A 20,974-nucleotide genomic window follows, 5' to 3' on the forward strand; every position below is an offset into this window, starting at 1 on the left:
GTTTGAAATACGCACCTTATCGAAAAACATTACCAACGGTTAAAAATGGGCAATCAAAACAACAGCACATACCAACAATAGCATAGTGCACTTCTAATATAAATTCCCCAAGTTGTTTCAAGTATCGACGGTCTGCGGGAAAAAGAAAAGGAATATTTAAAACGATAGAGGTGACATGTTTACGGTACAATATTTCGAGGATTAAAGGTACGAGTTCTTGATTGAGTAATAAAATCAATATACTTTTCACGAATGACTACACTGTACACAGTTATTCAAGATTTTGTGTAGCAGGTTTAGTTATTTTACAACACGTCTCGAACCTAAGGCTTGAAGTCCAATGTCTGGCATTGACGATGTAGGAGAAAATGTACGATTATATCGATTAAAAAATCAATCTGGTTAACTTGTATACCGTCAAGGACCACAAAACCATATTATAAGATCGGGCTAATTAGGATCTCGCACGCGGTTGTGCCTGTCCCATTTAAGACGGAGTAAATAAAATTCCCAAAGACTTATATTCACACACCTGGCGCAGAATTGCAGCACCTGTACCATAACTAAAAACAGACGGTGTCTTTCTTCTTAGTGAACGTCATTAATACAGATTTTGCAAAGTTAATTTCCATCTGCCATTTTGACTCCAATTTAGAAATGACAAAAATGAGTAATTTAGCATGACATGATCATCTACGGAACTGATTTCGCTGCATAAAACGCAATCATCAGCATAAAGGCGAATCTGTAGAAGAATATGGTCAACGATGTCATTAATAGAAAGCAAAAACAAAAGTGGTCCTAAAACCGAACCCTGCGGGACACCTGAAACAACCGAGACGTTGTTAGAATAAACCGCCTTCATAGACACGCTGAGATCTATCTCTTAGGTAATCAGCAATCCAATTAATTAGTGATCCGTTTTTTTTTTAATATCATTTGCAGTTTTTGAACAAGTTTAGAATGTGGCTCTTTATCGAAAGCCTTTGAATAGTCAACAAAGATTTCATTTATTTGCCTTCTTTTGTTTAAGGCAAAAGCAATGTCGTGGGTGGGTACTAGTTGTCGGGTAGAGTTAGGGTAGCCAGGACGAAAGCCACAGTGATTTCCCTGCACACCCCCTAGGAAGTGGGTGCACACCCCCCTCCCCCCCTTGTTTCTTCTGAAGGCACCCCCTTAATTCGCAACGACTCCTCTATTCTCAATGCCCCCCCCCCCTTAACGCCCCCCGCGCCCCCCCCCCCCCCTCTAAAAATTTAGACCCCCCCCCCCCCCTAATTTCAATTCCCGGGGAAACCCCTGAAAAGCCATGTTGTTGGGGGCAAAGAATTGAATTAGCCTCGAGGAACTCAGATATATGTTCATTGAAGAAGCTTGCAAGATCATGGTGCCAAGGAAATGGGTCTAAAGTTAGTAACCACTCGCTTAATATCGGATTTAAATAGTGGAATAATTTTAACTAACTTCAAAGATTACAGATAAGTTCTTTAAAGTCGAAAGTGAAAAAAAAAAAAAAAAAAAAAGACTTGGGGATTCCGTCAGAGCCAGGATTCTTCTTACAATCGAGCTTCAGGAGTAGATTGAGAACACCAGATGCACTAATGTTGACATCCGATAAAGCCGAACATGCACCGTCAAAGCAGAAATATGGAACGTAATCATTATCGCAACTAAATGCCGATTTAAAGTATTCGTTAAAACGGTTAGCAATCACTGCTGGTTCACTAACAGAATCATCTCGAGTAATAAAGCTTTGCGACCCATTGGATTTTGGGAGCACAAACCTCCAGATTTTGGCAGGGTGTGATTCCATATATTGAGACAGTTAAGTTAAAAGATAACATCTTTTCGTTCAAAGTGGTCTTTATACCCTCAAACAAAGCGTCATCAGCCGAGGCTACATCGCGTTTCGTAGAACGTCTGCTTTTTGTTTTCCGCATCAACTGCAATACCTCTCTCGTAATCCAGCGGTGCGAAAGTTTTCAAGGTACAAAATTGATAATAAATTTGTCTAAAAGAAAGTTGAAATAACTAATCAGCGCATCAACAACTGCGTCTGTACTCATAGAACAAAAGTTATCAAAACAAAAACCAAGTTAATCAATTATAGCTACATCGTCAGCCCTGTTGAAATCAAAGACCGTGACGATTTCAGGGTTCACATGGTTGACACGAAGTTCGAGGGTAACTGAAACTGCTTTGTGACATATAAACACGTAGTGAAAACCGCGGAGCGCAAGTTCGTCTGCCTCTTGCACAAGGGTTGCGATGATGTCAAAACGCCACGCTCTCATTGATTAATAATAATAATAATAATAATAATAATAATAAAGTAGACTTTAAGGTATCTAGCATTGAGGAGTACCCACTATATCTTTCAATCAAAGCCAATTAGAACTCGGCATCGTTCTGACGTCACCCTAACTCCTCCGCAAGAAGCAGACGACTTGCTCTCCGCAATGCAGGGTGTCCCTCAACAAGATTCTAAGGGTCATTTTCACCGCAAAAATAATTTAAGCATCGTCGAATGCTCGTTCTCTGCCCAATAGCTTTTCGGATCCAATGCCAAAGTGTCAGAACTAACCGTTATCGTGATTTTCTCCATTTTTTTTTTCATGGGAAAATGGCGGCCGACGAAGCTCATATGTCCTGAACGGCGCCAGTTATCGAAAACGGATCCCATTTTCCCATTAAGATTTCCAGAAAATCAGTCAAAACATTTGATTAAGTTAACGCCGGTTCAGAAATTTGGCATCTGGTTCGGACCCTATAATTTATTTTTGCGAAAAAAAAAACAAAAAAAAAAAACACATTGAACTTTTGTTTTTTCGTTTTACATTACATGGACCACAGTGGACAGCTATAAAGTCTAGACGTTACCTCGATGTGGAACGGCAGCAATGCACGCGCGGGGCACGTGTAGCCCCGTGATATGTTCACAGCGCTCAGCGCTGGATAAGCTGTGATGGCTCGTACATTTCACTGCAATTCACTGTCACACAAGGAGAGGAAATGCCCATCACACTCACACATACGCATTTGCTATTTTTCGTAAAAATTTGAATATAAAAACAAACATATTATGAAAAAAAAAAAAGAAAAAAAAAAAAGACGTGATTTAATGTTTAAGTTTGGTTTGGCTCGGATCTACATAAGTACTTAAGCGACCAAACAATACATATTGTAGGCCTTCATTAAATTCATACTGCCGAGGCTTCGTGGGTTTGAATGAACGGTCCTAGTAGCAGCCCAAACAGCACAAACGAGACGTTAGGGATAATACGGGGTAATAGGGATAAATCAGTGCTACTAGGGATAAAAATGCCGAAGAGGTAAAATCAGTGTCCCTAGATTGGCCCATAGGGAACGTGGTGCCCAGCAGGCTGGTCGCGCCCTCTAGAAACGGCAGAAACAACTTCGACAAACAAATTTCTCCGAATTTTTACGAAAAAGTATGATTAAAATAATAATTATAAAAACGGTTTTTCGCAATGCAGAAACCACCTGTTTACAATTTGTTTTGTGAATTTTGTTAACATATTAACATGTTTGCGTGCAGAGTCAACAAAACATAGGTGACGCAGGCTACCACACTATTCGCTCACACAAGTACACTTTTTCAGCGAAAAATGGAAAACGTGTAACAGCTGAGAACGATCGCGAATCTATCCAACATAACCTAATTTTTTGTTCTGGTTTCTCACGGCAAATCTGTCGGCAGCTCTTTCCCAAATTCTGTCTGTTATGTAAATTATCGGCAACACAGAAAACATGGCTCTTCTGGGCGGCGAAATGAACAACTCCTCGAGCGTAAGTTTGACCCCCGGTAGAGATAAGATACCGGTTTTGAAACATTGCCAGCGTATCGTGCAATGCTCTCTATGAATCAAGCCGTCCGTACCAAAGGTGTTACGTAAACATGCTAACTCCCCGCCGCATGCTCTCAATTCTTTCCCGAACGTTGTATTGAAAGATTGTATGTACGTAGGAGTGGAAATTGAGGACACGTTAGCGTACAGAACTGCCGTAAAGAGGACGCCAAATAACAGCTGCGGGCGTTCGCAGCTGCACGTCAAACGGTACGTCACTCGGCGCAGTACCTGAATTTTCACTTGTATGTTTTCATTTTCGTACAAGTTTATGGTTTGGTAAACTTTTTGTGTCAAAACCAATCCGCTGAAGTTCTCTCTATATGTTCGCATTTTGTTCGAAAGCTTTATCTCCCAAGCATGACGTCTTCCACAATTCGAGTTGTTTTGGATGTCCTACCGTTTCCGAACGATCGATTCGGTCTCGATCGGTATGGTGCAATCACTGCGCATGCGCGATGCTGAAAAACAGCAGGTGCGCAGCGTCCCGTTACGCGATTCTACAGGCAGTGAAGTCGCACCGATTTTTCGGTTTTTTTCAACTTTTCTAGGCAGTTATACCTGTGCAAATGAGCGGTAAAACACAAGCCATGCTCGAACTAATCTTCTTATCTTAAGCGGGAGATATGCGATAAAGGCTTTTGTTTCTAGGTCGTGCTTATCAGGGGTATTCCCCATTCCGCACTTCGTTCCGTCATCGAAAATTAATCTCTCAGATCCAGGAGTCCACAAGGGGCCCAACAATCCGCATCTTTTTCCGGATATGTGCTGCCACCTATACTCCATTCACGCCTAAGCTTAGACAACAGTGGAAGCTACGTCCTCGTTGGAACGGTTGTACGCCTTTCTTTCGCCACGTCGTCATTCTCCTGGCCATTCCCACTTGCTGAGAGCCGGGTCAGGTGATAAGAGGAGGCGGCTGATTTGTGCGGTGGGCGTGTAGGTCCCACCGTAGTCTCAGCTTAGGGGTGAACAGAGTATAGACACGAAGTTGAGGCTGTTCGACACCCAAAATGTCAGCTACATCCTGTATGCCCATTGAGCCGCACCTACTAGGTACCTCCCCCAAACTTCACCTTTGTCCTCATCGTGGGTTATCTTAGACTCTGAAGTTGATACAAAGGAACCATCTCTGCTCGGCCGGAAGGAAAAAAGAGAGGGCACTAGATTTACTTTCAAACTGATATTTCTGCACAAAAGGTTCATTGCCTTAGCTTTTTGACAGAATCAAACTTCTGCTTTGAATTGTATGATTGAATGTCTATTTTCTATTAAAGGAGTATTCAATGAAATGATTGCTTTTAGACTGTTTAGGTATTGAAGTGTACAACTCTCATTACATCCTTCACTATCTACACAGTCACCCTCTATCATTCCAGATAACTGGTAAGGTAGTATATCCATTCATATACTAGGGTACATTTGTGCAAGGAAGGAACAGTGTGGTAGCTGTGCTACCGACTTGTTTTGCGACATTTTTACTGTGTCCTGGAACAAAATTAAAGAAAATTGAGGGCGCAGATGAGCTGGTGAATATTAGGCAACATAATAAAGCCGGAGACATGAAACAAAAGGAGGTACACAACAGAAGGTGTTATGTACATCCTTTTTGTTTCCATGTTTCTAGTTTTATTATGTTTCCTGGAACAAGTTGCTTCTGTGAAATCTTCTAGGCGCTCATGGAGGGCACGGAGGATGCTGCCACCATCGACTTTGGGGAAATCGAAGGAGGTCTTCACAAGAAATCTATAAGGTATGGTGCTCTATAGATGTCCAGAACTTTGATCGGAGCGAGGTAGCAGGCCAGTTTAAAATTTATGGGGTGGAATAGATGGAGAAAGAGGAGTAACATCTTTATTCTTTTTTTTTTTTTTTAAGAAAGAACTGTTTTGGAGCATGTTTAAGGACTCTTTGTGTCGACAAGACTTTCCCTGCAGAAGCTCAGTTCGGAAACCTGATTTTGAGGAACGTTACTCTGTTTTGAAAGAGATTTACACACATTTATGAATTTTTGGTTGTACGTTAATACACAGATCAATTGCTATCAATGAAGATCATTTTTTTTTTTGGAAGCTTTGCCTCGAAGAACTGTAAGGAGTTTCAGTCCTCGTGGCTTGTTGTTTGAAGCACTGCCCCTTGCTCAGCTCTGTTTTAATTAGGCGCATTTTGCCCAGAAGCACTTTTCTCTGGAGCATTTGGAGCCACCAACAGAGCTCATGGCTGTCTTCTATAGTGCTCCAGAAGCGTTATGGTCTCGACGCATGTCCCGACAGGCACCCTGTCGCCGTGTTCTTCCATCTGGCCTTCCGGACGTTGGCGCTCTTGGTCTACCTGCTGTGCCGCTTCTTCACGGACAGCTTCATCTCGAGCTTCGTCTGCATCCTCCTCCTCCTCTCTATGGACTTTTGGACGGTCAAAAACGTCACGGGACGACTGCTCGTCGGGCTCCGGTGGTGGAACTACGTCGACGACGTCGGCAAGAGCCACTGGGTCTTCGAGAGCAGAAAGGTAGTATTGTTGTCCTCTATTCTTGGAAACTCTACGAGAATCGGAGCACCACTTCTACCGTTGCTCATCAACCTTCCTGGTTCATTTTGATAGGGAAGGTGGGTGATATCATGCTGGAGTGAATGCAAGACGTTCATGTTAAAACTTGATCCTTAAAATCACAAAAGGAGAGCGAACAGATTAGGGGGTTTCTCTCCTCACTGTTCTTGCGTCTTTTTGAAATATAGGTGAAATCGCTAGATTATCCAAGTACCAAGGAGGATGCTGGGAATGTAGGTACATGCATTGTATGTGCTTGCCTTGCCTTTATAAAAGATTAGCAAGAAATAGCCAAAATAAGGCATTTCTGGACGCATCTGCAAAGTCCCATTTGCTTTTTTATTTTGTTTAGAAAAGTTACTGCTGGATACGACCATACGTGTAGTGCATGCAACTATTCACGCGTGATGGGCTCACTGATGCTTGAATAATTTAGCAAAAGGTCTTTTGAGCAGTCACATTGAATGAGTCGTCTAGGATGGCATTTTCAAAGAGACTAGAGTTGTGTTTGAGGCAGCTTCATCTAGGTGGCATAATTAATTTTTATGGGTAGTGAAGGATGGTTAATAAAGGTAAGTAAAGATACTATGATGCAGTGCGACACAGCAAAACATCTCAATTAAAGCAACAATTAGATGTAGTGAATTTAACTGCTAGAGCCACCGAATAATCCCCAGTCTGCCCAGACTGATAAACAGAACTAATTGAGCATTCGGATTTGCTGATGCTGGCCATCTCAAAACCAGAAGAAAAAAAAAGAAAAAAAAAAAAAAGACATACACAGAACATGTACGGTGGAGCTCTGAACAGCCAGTGTAGCCAATGCAGTTGTAGCGTCGCAACACGGTTCTGAGACAAGGCTTGGGAGCTTCGGTACCCCGGGAACATTAAGTTAATTGGCTCGAGATAGAGTCGCCGAATACGCCTCAGTGAACTGATACTCCATTCTCCCATTGTCTGTGGGTGCTGCCATTGCATTGCTCAGTGCAGACCAGGCACAGTCGTCGACAATTCGAAAGTGCGACTTTCTCAACTTTAGATACAATGTCGGGAAGCTGAGGCAAAGTCGTTTCGCTCTGTAGCGGACTGTTTGACCATTTCTAGGGGACGGAAAGGCGTTTCCTGCATTTTGGAAACGAAGCTTCAAGTAACTGGCAGCAATGGGTTTAAGAAACAAGTGGCAGAAGTGTCGCCACTCTGACGCGTAGTGCGTCTAGTGGCTCTAGCTCTAGCCGCTACGTGCGGCCACCGATTCAGGCCGGTCCCGTAGTTCCGACGAGATTGACGCCAGCTTCTTCCCCGTAAGTTGCGCGTCCATTCTTGCGTCATTCTCACGGGGAGACCGTCTCGATTTCCCAGGAAGGGGACCCTACTTCGGACGCCTCGGAGTCAAGCATCTTCTGGATGGCGCTGATTGCCGCTCCGGCGCTCTGGACCCTCTTCCTCTTCATCTCCCTCTTCGGATGGAGCTTTCAGTGGCTGGTGAGTCGACGCCGCGTTTTTGAGCGGCTCGTGGTGCTAGGGGTGCCCGCACTCGAAGAATGGAGAAACAAGGCTATTTTTTCGAACAACGCGCACAATAGCGACACTTGGTAAGAAGGATAGATGTCGCCTTTCCAACTGCGGCTCAGCCTAATTGAATGGAGTGGGTATCTTCGATGACTGTGCGCAGATGATCACATTGATTGCCATCAGCCTGAATGGAGCCAACCTGTATGGGTACATCCGCTGCCGGCTCGGAAAGAAGAGGTCCATCACGTCCGCTGCCTCAAACTTCTTTGGGCAGCAACTTCTCAAAGGGGTCAGTGGTTTCTCTTTTCTTTTTTTTTACAGCGGAGCTGTTAAGGGCTAGTTTCCCCAGTATCGTGTCCGGGGGCAAACAAATTTCGACACAAAACTCTGGACAGCTACTGCCATCTATTAGCGATGGTGGCAACCAGACAACTGGCTTGCTGGTTATCTGGTTGCTGCCGTTGCTCATAGATGGTGGCTACCTTTCCAACTTTTCCACTCTGGCTTGCCGACTTGCAACCGGCCATTACTTCAATCCCACCATGGTGCAGCTTCGCTGGTCTTCCTTTTTTTTTTTTTTACCAGAGTGGAAAGGCTGAAAGTTTTTTTTCACCCTGGTTGTTTAACTAAAGCTGCAAACTGCAGCAAAAAAAACAACAACTAGGACTGCTTGTCAGGGGCCAAATGACACGCAGGAAAACCTCCTTTTTTATGTACGGAGTGCAAAGAAGCTATTCCGATATTTTAATGTTTTTCTAGTGCAGCTCAAGGGCTGTGTACTAGCGTGGTCAGATATGCTTATGTGGGAAGTAACGTTTGGTATTCAACGCAAACACGGAGGAGTAACATGACAAAAAGGACTGATGTTTTGTGTACTAACAATGTTGCACACTCTACTATCATACTTACCATTGTGTGTGCCTACAGTGTAGCTACGGTATAAGCAAAGAAATTACATTGTCCACTCCTGTAGGCACCTACTTATGGGTGAGTCTGCCCTTATCTCATAAATAAAAATGGTTGGGTGTTTTTTTTCTTTTTTGAATTGAGAATTGTTTTTTAGGGTTTGTTTTTTCTCTTTTAGTAGATTCAATGTTTTTCAAATTTGATTTTTGGTGTTGACCAAAAATATCAGTATTTATCGGGGCTTATGCTGAAGAAAATGGTACTCGGGCATGAAATTCCTCTGGGGAATGTATGCTAACAAATTTACCACTCACGCAATCGGCACAATGCTGGCGGTGCAAAAACATGGATGATAAGACCACTGCACGTTTATCATTCCTGTCCTTGCACTCCGAGCTTCGAGCCTGTCACACGAATATAGTAACTTTAGTAAACCATCGTCCTTCAAATCTTTCTAAAAAAGCCTTCGGTGACGCTCGACAAGTTTCTTGTCGGAACCTAATTTCACTAATTAAGAAGTTAGTTAAGGTTCCGGTTAATTATGTGACTTGCCGTGATGATTGTCCCTGTCTGTTATGTCCCCCTGGTCGTGTAACCGACCTGCACAGACCACATTAATGTAGCTTTTTCTATTTTTTTAAAAACAACCTAGAGCCTAAAATAAACACATTGTATGCCAAAAATCTCGGAGCACTGCTTACGAGGGTCTACTCTTATGGGTGTCTACTTTAGTATACCCTCTAATCTCACATGTGGCTACTCCTACGAACGTCTACTCACATAAGCACCTACTCGCATGCAGGCCTTAAATAGTTGTCTCAAGACGCTGCTCGTCTGTTGATCGACTGTCGTTGGAATTGGTGCAGGATAGGAAAGAAAATTCTCGAACGCCTTTTCGGTCCTCTTGCAGATGTTCAAGCGAGACGCTCCTCCAAATCCAAGTGCCGCGGGCCAGCAGTCGTGACCGCCCACGATGGGTCTACGCATTCCATTGGTTCTCTTGTCCTGAAAGTCGGCGTCTAGTCCCGTCTCCTGTACATACTGTTCATGCTCGTAATAAAGTGCCCGCATCTCTGTTAAGTTACAGCTTGTTTACTGTACAGTCTTGTTTCAATAACTAAAAGTGCGACAGTGTGTTAAAATTCTGTCTGTATGTGCTCGGCATGCAGCATCATTAGAGGTACCAGATTTAGCAAACATTTGTTTGCTAAATTAATAATCAGCCTTGCAGAAAATTCCAAAGACTGTGCATGGGTAGTTATCGAATATAATGGCTAGTTATAAGTCGCCCGGGTACTCCATATTTGCTTGAGTACAATCCTGCTGTTTTACATGAAGGTGCGAAACGTGAACTTACAAAAATTTACTCTGAATGTAACAGCTATTGGGAAATTCAAAATATGTGACTTTGTGTAGACTCTGCACTTAAACGTTGATCCTATTACTTGGGTGTGGTGCACATTCCTCTATCAGTGATGGAAGTGGCATTTGACCTTTTGTAGCAGGTTCTGTAGCAGGCCACATATGCGGAGAGCAAGTCGTCTGCTTGTTGCGCAGGAGTTGCGGTGACTTCAGAACAACGCCGAGCTACGATTGGATTTGATTAAAAGGATGGTGGGTAGATCTCCATGGCTAGATGCCTCTAGGTCTACCCACTATTTTTATTTCAATCGGCCAACAAGAGCTCGACGTTCTGACGTCATCGCGATCCCTGTACAAGAACCAGACGACTTGCACTCTATTGGTTTGGAGCAGCCACTGACGCTTTTGGAGCAAATACCAACATGTGTTAGCACATCGCTTGAGAACGAAAGTGTGATTGCATCTTAATGAGTTCATTTATGATAGTGATTGAGGGTTCCTCTTTGATACTCGTGCATATTACTTATTACCATTGATAAGAATAGAGAGGGCATAAAAGGAACAAAGTTAAATAAGGCTTTAGTCAGAGGAGGTCTAATTTACAGTGGGTTCTAAAAATGGTTGAAAAGTGAATCATAGTGCAACACTTCATTAGGATAAATCCTCTCTCCCCTCTCCATTTTACAAGGTAGTTTGTTTAGCCTGCAAATACAATTTCTGTAAAATGCCAGCAAGAACCAGCACATCCACTAACATGTTTATCAATAGAAATGCATCCCGAATGTTTAATGAACCTACCAAACTCAAGACTGATATCATAAACTGTGAAAACAACCACCCAAAAGTATTATAAAAGCCTACAACTGTGCTTTAAAGGTGACACTGCTCTTTAACGGCGTAGGAACCAGAGTTACGTCCAAGTTCGCTGCTCTTTCGATCGACAGCTGCATGGAAACCACCGTGACTACCGTATTTATTCAATTATATATAAACCCGTGTTTTCTTCCCTCTTCCTCTGCTCAGCTTTTTTTTTTAACTAGAGATTAATTTACAATTGGGGCAAAGAGGGTCGACCTGCAATAATCTTGAGCATAATTTGTGACTATTGCACTAAGCCAGGCGCTCCCCCAGGTCAGTCGCTTCTCCTAGCACTTCGGTGCGAAGCAGTGAAGCTCGACGCGCGCGCGCTGGTGAGAGGCAGTGAAGGTCAATGCAAGCATCGTCCTAGGCGTCGTCCTAAAAGTCGACCTCGAGGTCGTCCTTGCAATCATCCTAGACGTTAAAAAGGTGACAGCTTCGCTGGTCCTTAATCTTCAGTGAAGAGGAAGGGCTCTAAATTTTTTTTTGCTTTAAGCCCATCTTGACGTAGGTGTGGCGCAATTCTTAGCAAAAATGGCATTTTGCCACAAGATGTAGCACACTTATATTCGTGGCACGAATGGTGCAGCACTTCCAACACTGCTCTATAGATATGAATGTTTGATTAATGACTTCACTACAAAGCTTCCTTACCCTCCCATACATTTTTTGTAAATGGTCCGGTGCTTGGTCACTTTACCTAGTCACATCAACAGGAATGCCATCGCACACAATTGACAAGGAAATCATTTATCACACACACACATATTTACATTACTGTAATGAAACATTCAAATTTCTCCTATAAAATGTTTCTCTTCTTGAAGTGACAGAAACATCAAGTGGCTGTACTACTGGTACTTCTGCAAGCTCAAAGCACATGTTTTACCTTGCACGTTGAAACGTACCTTACCACCCTGTACACTCCTATGATATAAAAACATAAAACACTGAAATGCAACTCCATAACTACCCAAAGTGGGTGTCTGTCCTTTGGTAGCAAGCTTCATTATGCGCTAAAAATGTGTGCTATTTATCAACTCCAACATATTTGCGGATCACCGTAGCAGCATGATTCTTGGCATATTGCATCTCGCATCTCCAAAGGACAACCCTATCACAGGAACATAATCATCACACAAATACAGATGTTCACAATCATTAAAAAGGACAAGACGGGATGCTTCACTCACTCCCACAGATGAAACTGCCATGTGCTCCTAATTCACAAAATATCTTCGAAGTTGCGCTTCAGCATGACAGGCAAGAACGCAACTATGTTCTGAATGACTATCACAATAGACAGTAAAATGGTGCTATCATGTAAGTACCTGTTTTTGCCAACATTTTGGTCAAGGCAAAACAAAGGATGTCGCACATAAAAATGAAAAATGCATGTTTTGGTATGTACAATGGACACCTTTTTTTTTTTTTTCTTTTTCTTGCGTGGTTGATGTAAATAGATTTACATTAAGCTCGGTTTGAACATATACACCCTGCACATTCTCGCATCACTTTTCACTGCACCAAACTGTTGTGTAACTAAATCATCATGGTGACACTGTCACAAGGTCAGATTCACGTCAGATTGTCGCATCACAGCCGTCACCAGTCCTGTTCAGTCTGCCGTGTCAGGTCAGAGAGGTCCACTTCCACCTCCTTGGGCTTGAAGTAGTCCCAGAGCTTTTGGAATTCTGCAACAAAGGGTTCTACAATGTCCGGATCTGCAGTCAGCAGCAAGTTCTCGTGGTTTCCAGTGATGGCTTGCCGGGTCCAGTTGAACGATCCGCTGAGCAGCACTTCTTCGTCCACCAGTGCAAACTTGTGATGCATCAGGAAGGACGTATGGTGGTTGACCCTCACTTGGATACCTGTACACAAAAGCATAGGTGTTGTTAACTCTGACCCCACTACGGTCATCTTAGAATTGCTCAGCAAGTTATGCTTGTAGTATCGATGTTCTATTTACTGATTGTCTTGTGGGTGCTACCACTTTTTTGCCCAGCACAGAGCAGATGCAACAGTCATGATTAGCAAAGGCAACTTCCTGACCTTTAGATGCAATATTAGAAAGCTAAAGCAATAATGTATTACTTTGTCGAGGACTGTTTTAACATTTGAAAAGGACTAAAAAACGTTTTAAGCCTTAGATAACTGGCAACTACTGTGTCTCCGACTGGTGTGTTTAGTGTCCTGTTCCCCGTCCATGCATCGATGTGGTCCTGAATTAGCAACATATGATGTCAAATAAGCTGGAGGTCATGCTGGTGATATCCCCTACTGCCTGGTGATAGTCACATAATTGCAGAGGGGTACTAAATTGGCTTAGAAGGGTGAAATTAAAATCTTGGTTTTTACTTTCTAGGCTAGGTGGTGCAAGCTACCACCCATTAGCATCTATCCATGAAGTGTCATGCTGTCGATTGAAAGAATCCTGGTGGTTGCACGTAGAAGCTCCGTAAAAAAGCATAAGAGACTGCGAGTGTTGCTGTCGTCGCAGGGTCAACTCCTGGCTGCCAAAGTCTCCGTGGAGTGCCAAGCTGGAGAACGACCTGTTGCAGAACAGGCGTCTGCCACATCTGCCAGCACTATTACTGTCAGATGACGTAATCTGTTCACAAAACGTGACGTCACACCAGGATCAGAAATGCCGGCGGGGTAAGACAACGAAACACGTGTTTGATAGCGCGCCCAGACGACACATTTGAAAGTGCCGCCGGTCACCTGATTGTTACGTCACAGTTCGTGCCCATCTATCCATGTGAACACCTTTACCAGCCTGACGTAGTCGTCCGATCTGGGAACCGGGCATGTCGGATCCTTCTTCGTTGGTGATGACGCGGATTACGCGACCTCGTGTACGGAGACTCAAAATGGCATCGCACAGGGCGTCGCAAGTGATCATGTAGACACAGACGTCTAGAGTCTGCCGAGCAGACGTCAGCGTGTTCGTGAGCGTCCTCAGCGATGTTTTGCCGTGGAGAAAACAGCACTTGGGGTTGCCGCAACTGTCACTGTCGTCGTGCGTCGCCTTGGGGCACGCTACGCCGCGATCCGGAAAGAAGATCACTTGTTGCTTGAAGTTTGCGGCCCAGTTGCTTCGCGGTCTTCGCTTCTTTTTCTGAGCAGTCATGTAGATTTGGTAGGCAACTTCGCTCAGGATTGAGACACCGAACAGCACGGCAAGCACGTCAGAAAGCCGCGACATTTTGAATATGAACGAATGAATGAATTAAAAATATGAGGTGACAACAACGGTACACGAAACCACAACCATAACAACGAGGAACTTGGATTGGATTAGATATCTCAATTTCTCTTCAGCCAAACACAGTGTTGCCATTCGGAAAGCGCGACCTGACCAAACTTGTCACTTTTAAAATGTATTCAGAAATATTGGGGTTAAATTTCCACTACCTTTAGCCTGAAACGTCCTTGAAAGAGTAAACAAATCGGTGCATCAATGTTCATGTGCAAAAGAAAAAAAAATCAAAATAAAGAATATGTTTGTTTTAGGCTAGGTGGTGCAAGTTACCGCCGCTATAAAGGGTGTGCAACTGTTAACATCCACTTATTTGTAGTCACGTGAGTAAACAGAGCACCGCCGCACCGCCACCAAGCACAGCTGATTTTCCGGTCTGCAGTGGGTGCAGTGGGCTGTGCATGTACCATGGCGGCAAGTATCGTAGACGATTTAATTTCGGTTCGAAGTCACCGGCGGCTCAACCTTCACGAACTCATCGATAACTTGCCGAAGCAGCTTACCAAAGATGTGCTTCACCAGTTGCGGGCAGCCGTCGCGGATTGTGACCCCGAGCGGTGAGCGCTTGTTTTCGTAGGATGGTGTTTCGGGTCGTGCGATTCGAACCTCATAAATACGTCTATAATGATTCGTATCTACAAACTTACAGATACAGGGTATAGAGATCATGCGTGCTCTTCCAGAAAATGCCAGTCGACAACTTCAGCTGATGACAGAGGCGTCAGAAAACAAATATTTGTCGTATGTGTGCAACCCATCCTTGCGGTGCTGGGTGAAACGAAACCAAGTTGTGATTGGGACATTTTTGGAGGTGTCACGGGCTGTAGCAGTGATAAGAGGAATTGGCAATGTTTTTTAAAAGTTTGGGAGATAGTGATTATTTGAAAATGTTGACATCTATAGATATTTAATCATAAACAATCTACAGAAGTCACTCTAGTCGGCTTAAAATTATGACAAAGGAAAGAAACTTCCATCCAATCCCTCACACTTGGGGATCGGCTGGAAGTTGCTTTCTTGTGTAAATACATGTGTAAGGAAAGGCCACAATGGATTGTTTGATCTATATTCAGAATTCCTCAGAATGAGGGAGCGGTGAGCAGCCTTCTTGCGGTGGTGTTGGATGACAAGGCACTTCCACTCTGCAAGCATCTGGCCTTGTCCATTCTGGAGGGAATCTGTCCGCAGTACGGCCTGGAAGAGATGTTGGTGGACCTTCCTATAGCACAGCTGGCACTGTTTTTGAACCTCCTGTTGGTGCAGGTGCAGTGCATTTTTTTGTTAACTTATTTGCACTTACCCAATTTCTGGTTGAGTAAAGCTATATGCACGCCGGAGTGCGCTTCGGACGGAAATGGCTATACGCACTCCGCTTTTCTCACATAAAAAGAGTGGACACAACGAGTTTTCTAAGCGGGTCTGCCCCATTCTGGTAGAGGTATACCAAGATATCTTTCAGCGAAAGCTTCTCCCTCCGTCCATGAGGGAAAGTCTTACGGTGCTCATCCCGAAAAAGGCAGGCAACAGCTCCGACCCAGCAGTGACGGACTACAGGCCCATCAGTCTTCTCTGTGTGGACTACAAAATTCTTGCCAAAATTTTGGCGAGAAGGTTGGATCTTGGACTTCGGTGCGTGGTGGGCGACCATCAAGCTTACGGTCTACGGGGGCGTTCCATAGCGCGAAACCTCCACGCCATGCGTATCGTCAGGGAGGCAAGTGGTGAGGGACACCAGCCTTTGGCGGTCCTTCAACTCGACATGAGCCAAGCCTTTGACCGGGTGTCCCACGAGTTCCTAAGGGCTGTGCTGAAGAAATGTGAGGTCGGGGACGGAATGTTGGACTGGGTGGGCCTCTGCTACCGAGACATATCGACGAGACTTCTCGTCAATGGCGATAAAGGGCGCTCAATACCGATAGGCCGCTCAGTGCGACAGGGCTGCCCGCTCTCTCCCATACTCTTCGCCCTACAACTGGAGCCCCTCTGCCGGGCCATCATCCGAGACACAACCATACAAGGACTGCAGATGGGCGATCAACACGTGAAGCTCCTGGCTTACGCCGATGATGTGGCTTTGATTTGCACCTCCAAGGCTCAGGTCGAGGCTGCTCTGCAGCACGTCGCGGTGTTCTCCCACTGGAGCAGAGGTCAACCGGCGGAAGTCCATCGGTGCTTGGCTGGGGGATTGGGCCACAACGCCCACAATCTTCGCAGACATAGAATGGAGAACAACGGTTGATAGCTACCTGGGAGCGCCGATTGGAGAACGTGGGCCCACGGTGGAAAAGTGGCGGCAGAAGACCAACGCCATTCAGGCGAAGCTGTCCCCGTGGCTCGGCAGGCGGTTATCGCTCTTTAATAGAGCGTACGTCTGCAACTCTACTTCATATCCAGCGGTACTCTACTGGGCACAAGCTGCCGTGTGTCCCGAGTCAACTGCCAATCGTATTCACCGAAGCTGGGCGAGCTTTATCTGGAGGTCGACGATGGAGAGGACGCGGCGCAGCAACCTCTTCCTCAGTTTAGCGGCCGGAGGTCTGGGCCTCGTGAACGTGGTGCTGAAGCTCCACGTGCAGCGCTTCCTTCTCTTCAGAGACAGGCGGGACCCCCTCTTTTTAAGTGCCCTACATTACCTCGGCTACCCATACCTCGGCAGATGGATGGTCAGTACCACAGGTCGCACCACCAGGGGAGCGGGTCTGCGGTTCTACGCAGAAATCGCCGCCTCAGTGGAGTTCTTCCTGGTCCACTTCTCTTGGGAATACCTACTTGCTGCCAGCCGCAAGATGCTGTACTGGGACACACTCACCATCGTGCTCCCAGTTCCCCTCTACAGAATGGAGACGGTTCCCCTTTGCGCAGCCGGGCTCTTCAAGCGGGTGCGGAGGTTCCCTGTCCCGGCATCCACTAAGGACTTCTTCGTCCGACTCCACCTCGAGGTGCTGCTTGTGAAGGTGTGGTTGGCCGCGAGGGGTGTTTTCGTCCCCTGGTCTACAAACTGCGACCTGTGTGGCACGAGTGAGACGATACAGCACGTCTTCGTCGAGTGCTCAAATGCGTATCTCTTCTGGGACGAACTCAGGGTGGCATTTGGGCAGCATTTTGAAATTGAGTGGCCAGTCTTTAAGTATTTGAACCTCGGAGGTACCAACAATTCGGACGTAGCCCCGGCAATTGTCCTGCTGGGTCTGCAGTCGCTTTGGTTGGCGCATACTGCCATGGTGGAATGTCACACCGACGCCAGGCCGACGTGGGACTACTTCACGTCAAGGCTGAGATGGCTCCTCTCCATTGCCGCGGGGGAGGAATATCACGAAGGAAAGGAATGGCAGCACATAAAAAATAGACTGGAGGCAAAACGACTGAAGGACCAGCGCGCCTGGCAACGGAGGGACAGGAGCGGGGCTAACTAGGGTGCCCACACTTCGTGGCCCGTTCGGGGGCTGGCTGCGGCCAGGCAACGAGATTCTTAAAAGCGGAAAAAAAGGGGAAGGGAAGGGAAAAGGGGAAAAAACAACTTTTATTTTATTATTAGTCTGTTAACCGGGACTGACTGTTTGACTGACTGTTTTGTGTTATCTTGTGGTCTGTAAACCAGGACTGACTTTTTCCTCCTCTTTTTTTTCCTCTTTATCTTGATAATAGAATGACTAAACATATGAAAGTGTCCACTCATGTTACGTGTAACTGCAATATGTAAATAAACTTGTTTTTGTTGGAAAAAAAAAAAAAAAAAAAAAGGTGCCATGGCTTAGGGGTTAGGGTGTCCGCTTCATACGCAAGTGGACGCGGGTTCGATCCGCGGTGGGCCTACTTTTTTTTTTTTTTTTTTTTTCTCAAACATTTTGTTTTGTCGAGGCATTTGGCGATATTTACGACATTTCCTTTTTTGCGATGGACAGTAAAAAAAAAAAAAAAAAATTCGAATGTTGTTGAGAAACTTCGCAGAACTAAATGGTATCGGACTCCCTTTCCGGAGGTGCGATCGGGGACAGTGGGGCTTGGATTGCCGGCTGGACGCCGCGAAGCGGCGTGTACTGGTTACGCTTTGTAATTAGCAGCCGATACTGTCGCCGCGAAGCGGCGTGAACGCAGGCGGGGGGCTGTGTTAACGAGCGCCCCAGTCATTCACGCGCCGTTCGAAAAGGGTGGCCCGAGCGGCATGATCTCTCGGAGGAGTGCGTATAGCCATTTCCGCGCGAAGCGCACTCCGGAGTGCGTATAGCTTTACTCTTTCTGGTTACCTGCTCTTTCAATTGTGAAGCACATGACATGATAGAAATAACAGCTACGAAAATCGAGGACAGCGAAAGGAACACTTGCAACAGGACAACTGTACTTGCAACTAAAATTTATTACTTAAAAAGGAAAGAAAAAAAAAATCCTGTCACAAGTGTACTTTTCTTTGTCCTAATTTTTTGTAGCAGTTATTGCTGTCATGTTAAGCTATTAGCAACTCGCCCACTTCAACACTCTCATCAAGCATTTACCTCCATTTATATGAGCAGCTTAATGCAAATTATAGTATTGTAAGGAAATAATTAAAAGCATTTAAACATTTACTTTTCAGGGCACTGACAGTCTTCACTTCAGGGCCATCCTGAACAAACTTTTGAGGTATGACTGTCCTTCTACTTATTTATATCCTATGGTGATCCCTTTTATAGACAAGATTTCTGGTTTGAGACTAGTACCAACAAATGCCTATAAAGCTGCACAAATTACATTTTATTCGGGCACTGCTGTTAGATAGTATGGAAAGTTCAATTGACCATTTGCAATTTATATTTATTTGCAGTTATCGTAGTCCATGTTTGAACTCTTCAGTTCAGTTGATAGTAGCATGCACTGGTTGTGGTCAAACTTTGCTCAACTCATAGACACAATCAGATAGATGTAAGTAGTGGAACCAATCAAATGAAGGTAATCTTATCTTCTCTTTTTATGTTTCACTGAACTTTCTATTTCTAGTGCTCTAGAAGACAGTTCTGTCGGTTGTGACTGCAAGCGGGAGGTCTTGCTGTACCTGACACAGGTGATCGAAGCAGACGAAAGTTTGTTTTCATTGGGTGAGTCTTTGTAGATCCACAATCTTTGATGGCTCAGCGGTCTTAAAGGGATCATGAAGGCAGTATCGAAGTTTTATTCGACGATTGAAATGGATGTCGGGCACGTCTCAGATACTGTTGACCAAGTTCTAGCCCGAACAGAAGTTTGGGTGCCGCACCAATCGAGCAAACAGGCGCAGTAATAATAGCGCCGGGAACGATGCCTGAGACCCCACCGAGGCGGTGGCAGAAAGGTGAACTAAAGTGCGCCGTCGAAGCGTGACGACAACGGGCTCCTCGTCTGGCGATTGGTTCAAACGATAGACGCGCTCTTGGTTTCAATTTCGGTGGTGAGATGTGATGAAAAAGTTTTATTTGAACGTTGGATAATCTTTTGAAGTTGTAGTTGGGAAATAATAGGTTTCATACCGTGTATAAAAGCATAATCTGAAGCGATCCCTCCGTTTGTCACTGGTTGAACGCATCCCGCACTGCTACCTCGGGCGCGTAACAAGCATTGAGCAACCATGGACAAAAAAAAAAAAAAGAAAAAGGTACGAGCGCTGGGGGCGGCGGACTTTTGGTTTTGGTTTCGTGCGTCGCCTCGTGTTCGCTTTGCGAACTGGTGTCTCTCCAATCATGCCGCATTTATGTGCAGTAGTAGGTTGCGCAAAAGGTCGGCTAAAGACGTGCGGTCGATCGGGCGACGGCGAGTGGGGCGGGGAGTCGCTCTGAGGCGGCGACCGAGTAGTTGGTGGTAGGTCTGGGGCGCCCTCGTAAAGCGCCAATCCAAAGTTCTGCGTCCTTAGCAGCATCTCCCGTTCAGTCGGCGTGAGGTCGCTGAACGGGAGCTCAAACTCGTTTGCGAGCGCGGCGTTGTCGTCCATTAAATTTCTTCCAGGTTTTCTTCACAGACTGCCGTGCACTAGAGCGAACCACGGGAACCACACTGAGTGCGCACTAAATCCTACCGATGCCGACAGTGCTCCCTGACGTCACTTCTCTTTCCAGAGGCGAAAAAGGGAAGAAATCTGAATGTTTGTTTCGGTTTCGCAAATTTATTTGCAGGTACAGAAATAAGAGTCACAACGTTCTAGATAAAATTGTGTGGCATGCCAGGACCCCAATGCTTCCGAAAACACCTTCTTTTTAAAAAAACAAATTCAATTGCCTTCATGGTCCCTTTAACTTTGTATTATTCCTTACCTATAGCTTGTTGCAGGTTGAGAAAAGAGAGACAGGCATGTCCCATAAAACCCTTTACTCTTTCAACTTTAGCAGAGCGAGCGCTGGGAAGACAGCGAGTGGAGAGGAGGAACATGCCAATCATGACAAGTAGAATGCCTTGCGAGGTAGGCTTGTCCTGCCTTACTCAGCCTGCAACAGTTTATAATACCTTTCGTTTTGAGGCTTTCTGCAGTCTAGACCTGCTGCTTTCTTTTCGTAACTGCGAGGATGGTAGAGGCGAAATAGAAAAGAGGACGTGGTTTTCTGCAATCTATGCTTCGAGAGGGAAGGGAATATTTTACTTTTGCCTTGTCTCGGCTTGATGTAGTATGGAGCCATTCACCAACTTGCCTGCGTTTTCATTTTTTCAAGGGTTGAAAGTT

At 45.1% G+C, this 20,974-nt stretch overlaps 3 protein-coding genes across 5 annotated transcripts in view; 2 read left to right on the forward strand and 1 right to left on the reverse strand.

Annotated features, from left to right (window-relative positions):
* Positions 1-3,642: 3,642 nt before the first annotated feature.
* Positions 3,643-9,914, forward strand: LOC8033413 (Golgi apparatus membrane protein TVP23 homolog B). Of its 3 annotated transcripts, none has more exons than XM_029969734.4 (6): positions 3,643-3,810; positions 5,543-5,622; positions 6,143-6,377; positions 7,776-7,898; positions 8,089-8,217; positions 9,745-9,914. In XM_029969734.4, exons 1-6 carry the CDS (start codon positions 3,772-3,774, stop codon positions 9,796-9,798), a joined length of 660 nt encoding a protein of 219 aa, XP_029825594.3. In that variant the 5' UTR covers positions 3,643-3,771; the 3' UTR covers positions 9,799-9,914. The 3 variants fall into 3 exon arrangements, with proteins under 3 accessions (XP_029825594.3, XP_002404235.4, XP_042142060.1); XM_002404191.5 differs by lacking the exon at positions 3,643-3,810 and adding an exon at positions 3,843-4,079; XM_042286126.1 differs by lacking the exon at positions 3,643-3,810 and adding an exon at positions 4,906-4,925.
* A 1,876-nt stretch (positions 9,915-11,790) lies between these two features.
* On the reverse strand, positions 11,791-14,356 carry LOC8033412 (mitochondrial cardiolipin hydrolase). Its single transcript, XM_002404190.5, has 2 exons — positions 13,830-14,356; positions 11,791-12,925 (listed from the first exon to the last, which is right to left on the reverse strand). The coding sequence occupies exons 1-2, from the start codon at positions 14,260-14,262 to the stop codon at positions 12,660-12,662; spliced, it is 699 nt and encodes a 232-aa protein (XP_002404234.2). The 5' UTR covers positions 14,263-14,356; the 3' UTR covers positions 11,791-12,659.
* A 269-nt stretch (positions 14,357-14,625) lies between these two features.
* Positions 14,626-20,974, forward strand: part of LOC8033411 (AP-5 complex subunit zeta-1) — a 33,281-nt gene continuing 26,932 nt past the window's right edge. Inside the window, exons 1-4 of the mRNA XM_042286125.1 lie at positions 14,626-14,873; positions 15,390-15,579; positions 18,887-18,933; positions 19,288-19,385. Of these exons, the coding sequence (XP_042142059.1) occupies positions 14,725-14,873; positions 15,390-15,579; positions 18,887-18,933; positions 19,288-19,385 (484 nt within the window). The 5' untranslated portion in view covers positions 14,626-14,724. The remainder of the gene's footprint in view (positions 14,874-15,389; positions 15,580-18,886; positions 18,934-19,287; positions 19,386-20,974) is intronic.

This window comes from Ixodes scapularis, unplaced genomic scaffold, assembly GCF_016920785.2.
Source record: "Ixodes scapularis isolate PalLabHiFi unplaced genomic scaffold, ASM1692078v2 PGA_scaffold6__148_contigs__length_123643588, whole genome shotgun sequence".
Lineage (NCBI taxonomy): Eukaryota > Metazoa > Arthropoda > Arachnida > Ixodida > Ixodidae > Ixodes > Ixodes scapularis.

What these genes read in the sequence shown, in the direction of transcription:
- LOC8033413 (XM_029969734.4), top strand. Translation starts at nt 3,772, where the DNA reads ATGGCTCTTCTGGGCGGCGAAATGAACAACTCCTCGAGC. An exon ending in AAATGAACAACTCCTCGAGC is followed by an intron (nt 3,811 to 5,542) that starts GTAAGTTTGACC and finishes GAAATCTTCTAG; the next exon opens with GCGCTCATGGAGGGCACGGA. An exon ending in GGCAGCAACTTCTCAAAGGG is followed by an intron (nt 8,218 to 9,744) that starts GTCAGTGGTTTC and finishes GTCCTCTTGCAG; the next exon opens with ATGTTCAAGCGAGACGCTCC.
- LOC8033412 (XM_002404190.5), bottom strand. Translation starts at nt 14,262, where the DNA reads ATGTCGCGGCTTTCTGACGTGCTTGCCGTGCTGTTCGGTGTCTCAATC. An exon ending in CGGACGACTACGTCAGGCTG is followed by an intron (nt 12,926 to 13,829) that starts GTAAAGGTGTTC and finishes TTTTGTGTACAG; the next exon opens with GTATCCAAGTGAGGGTCAAC.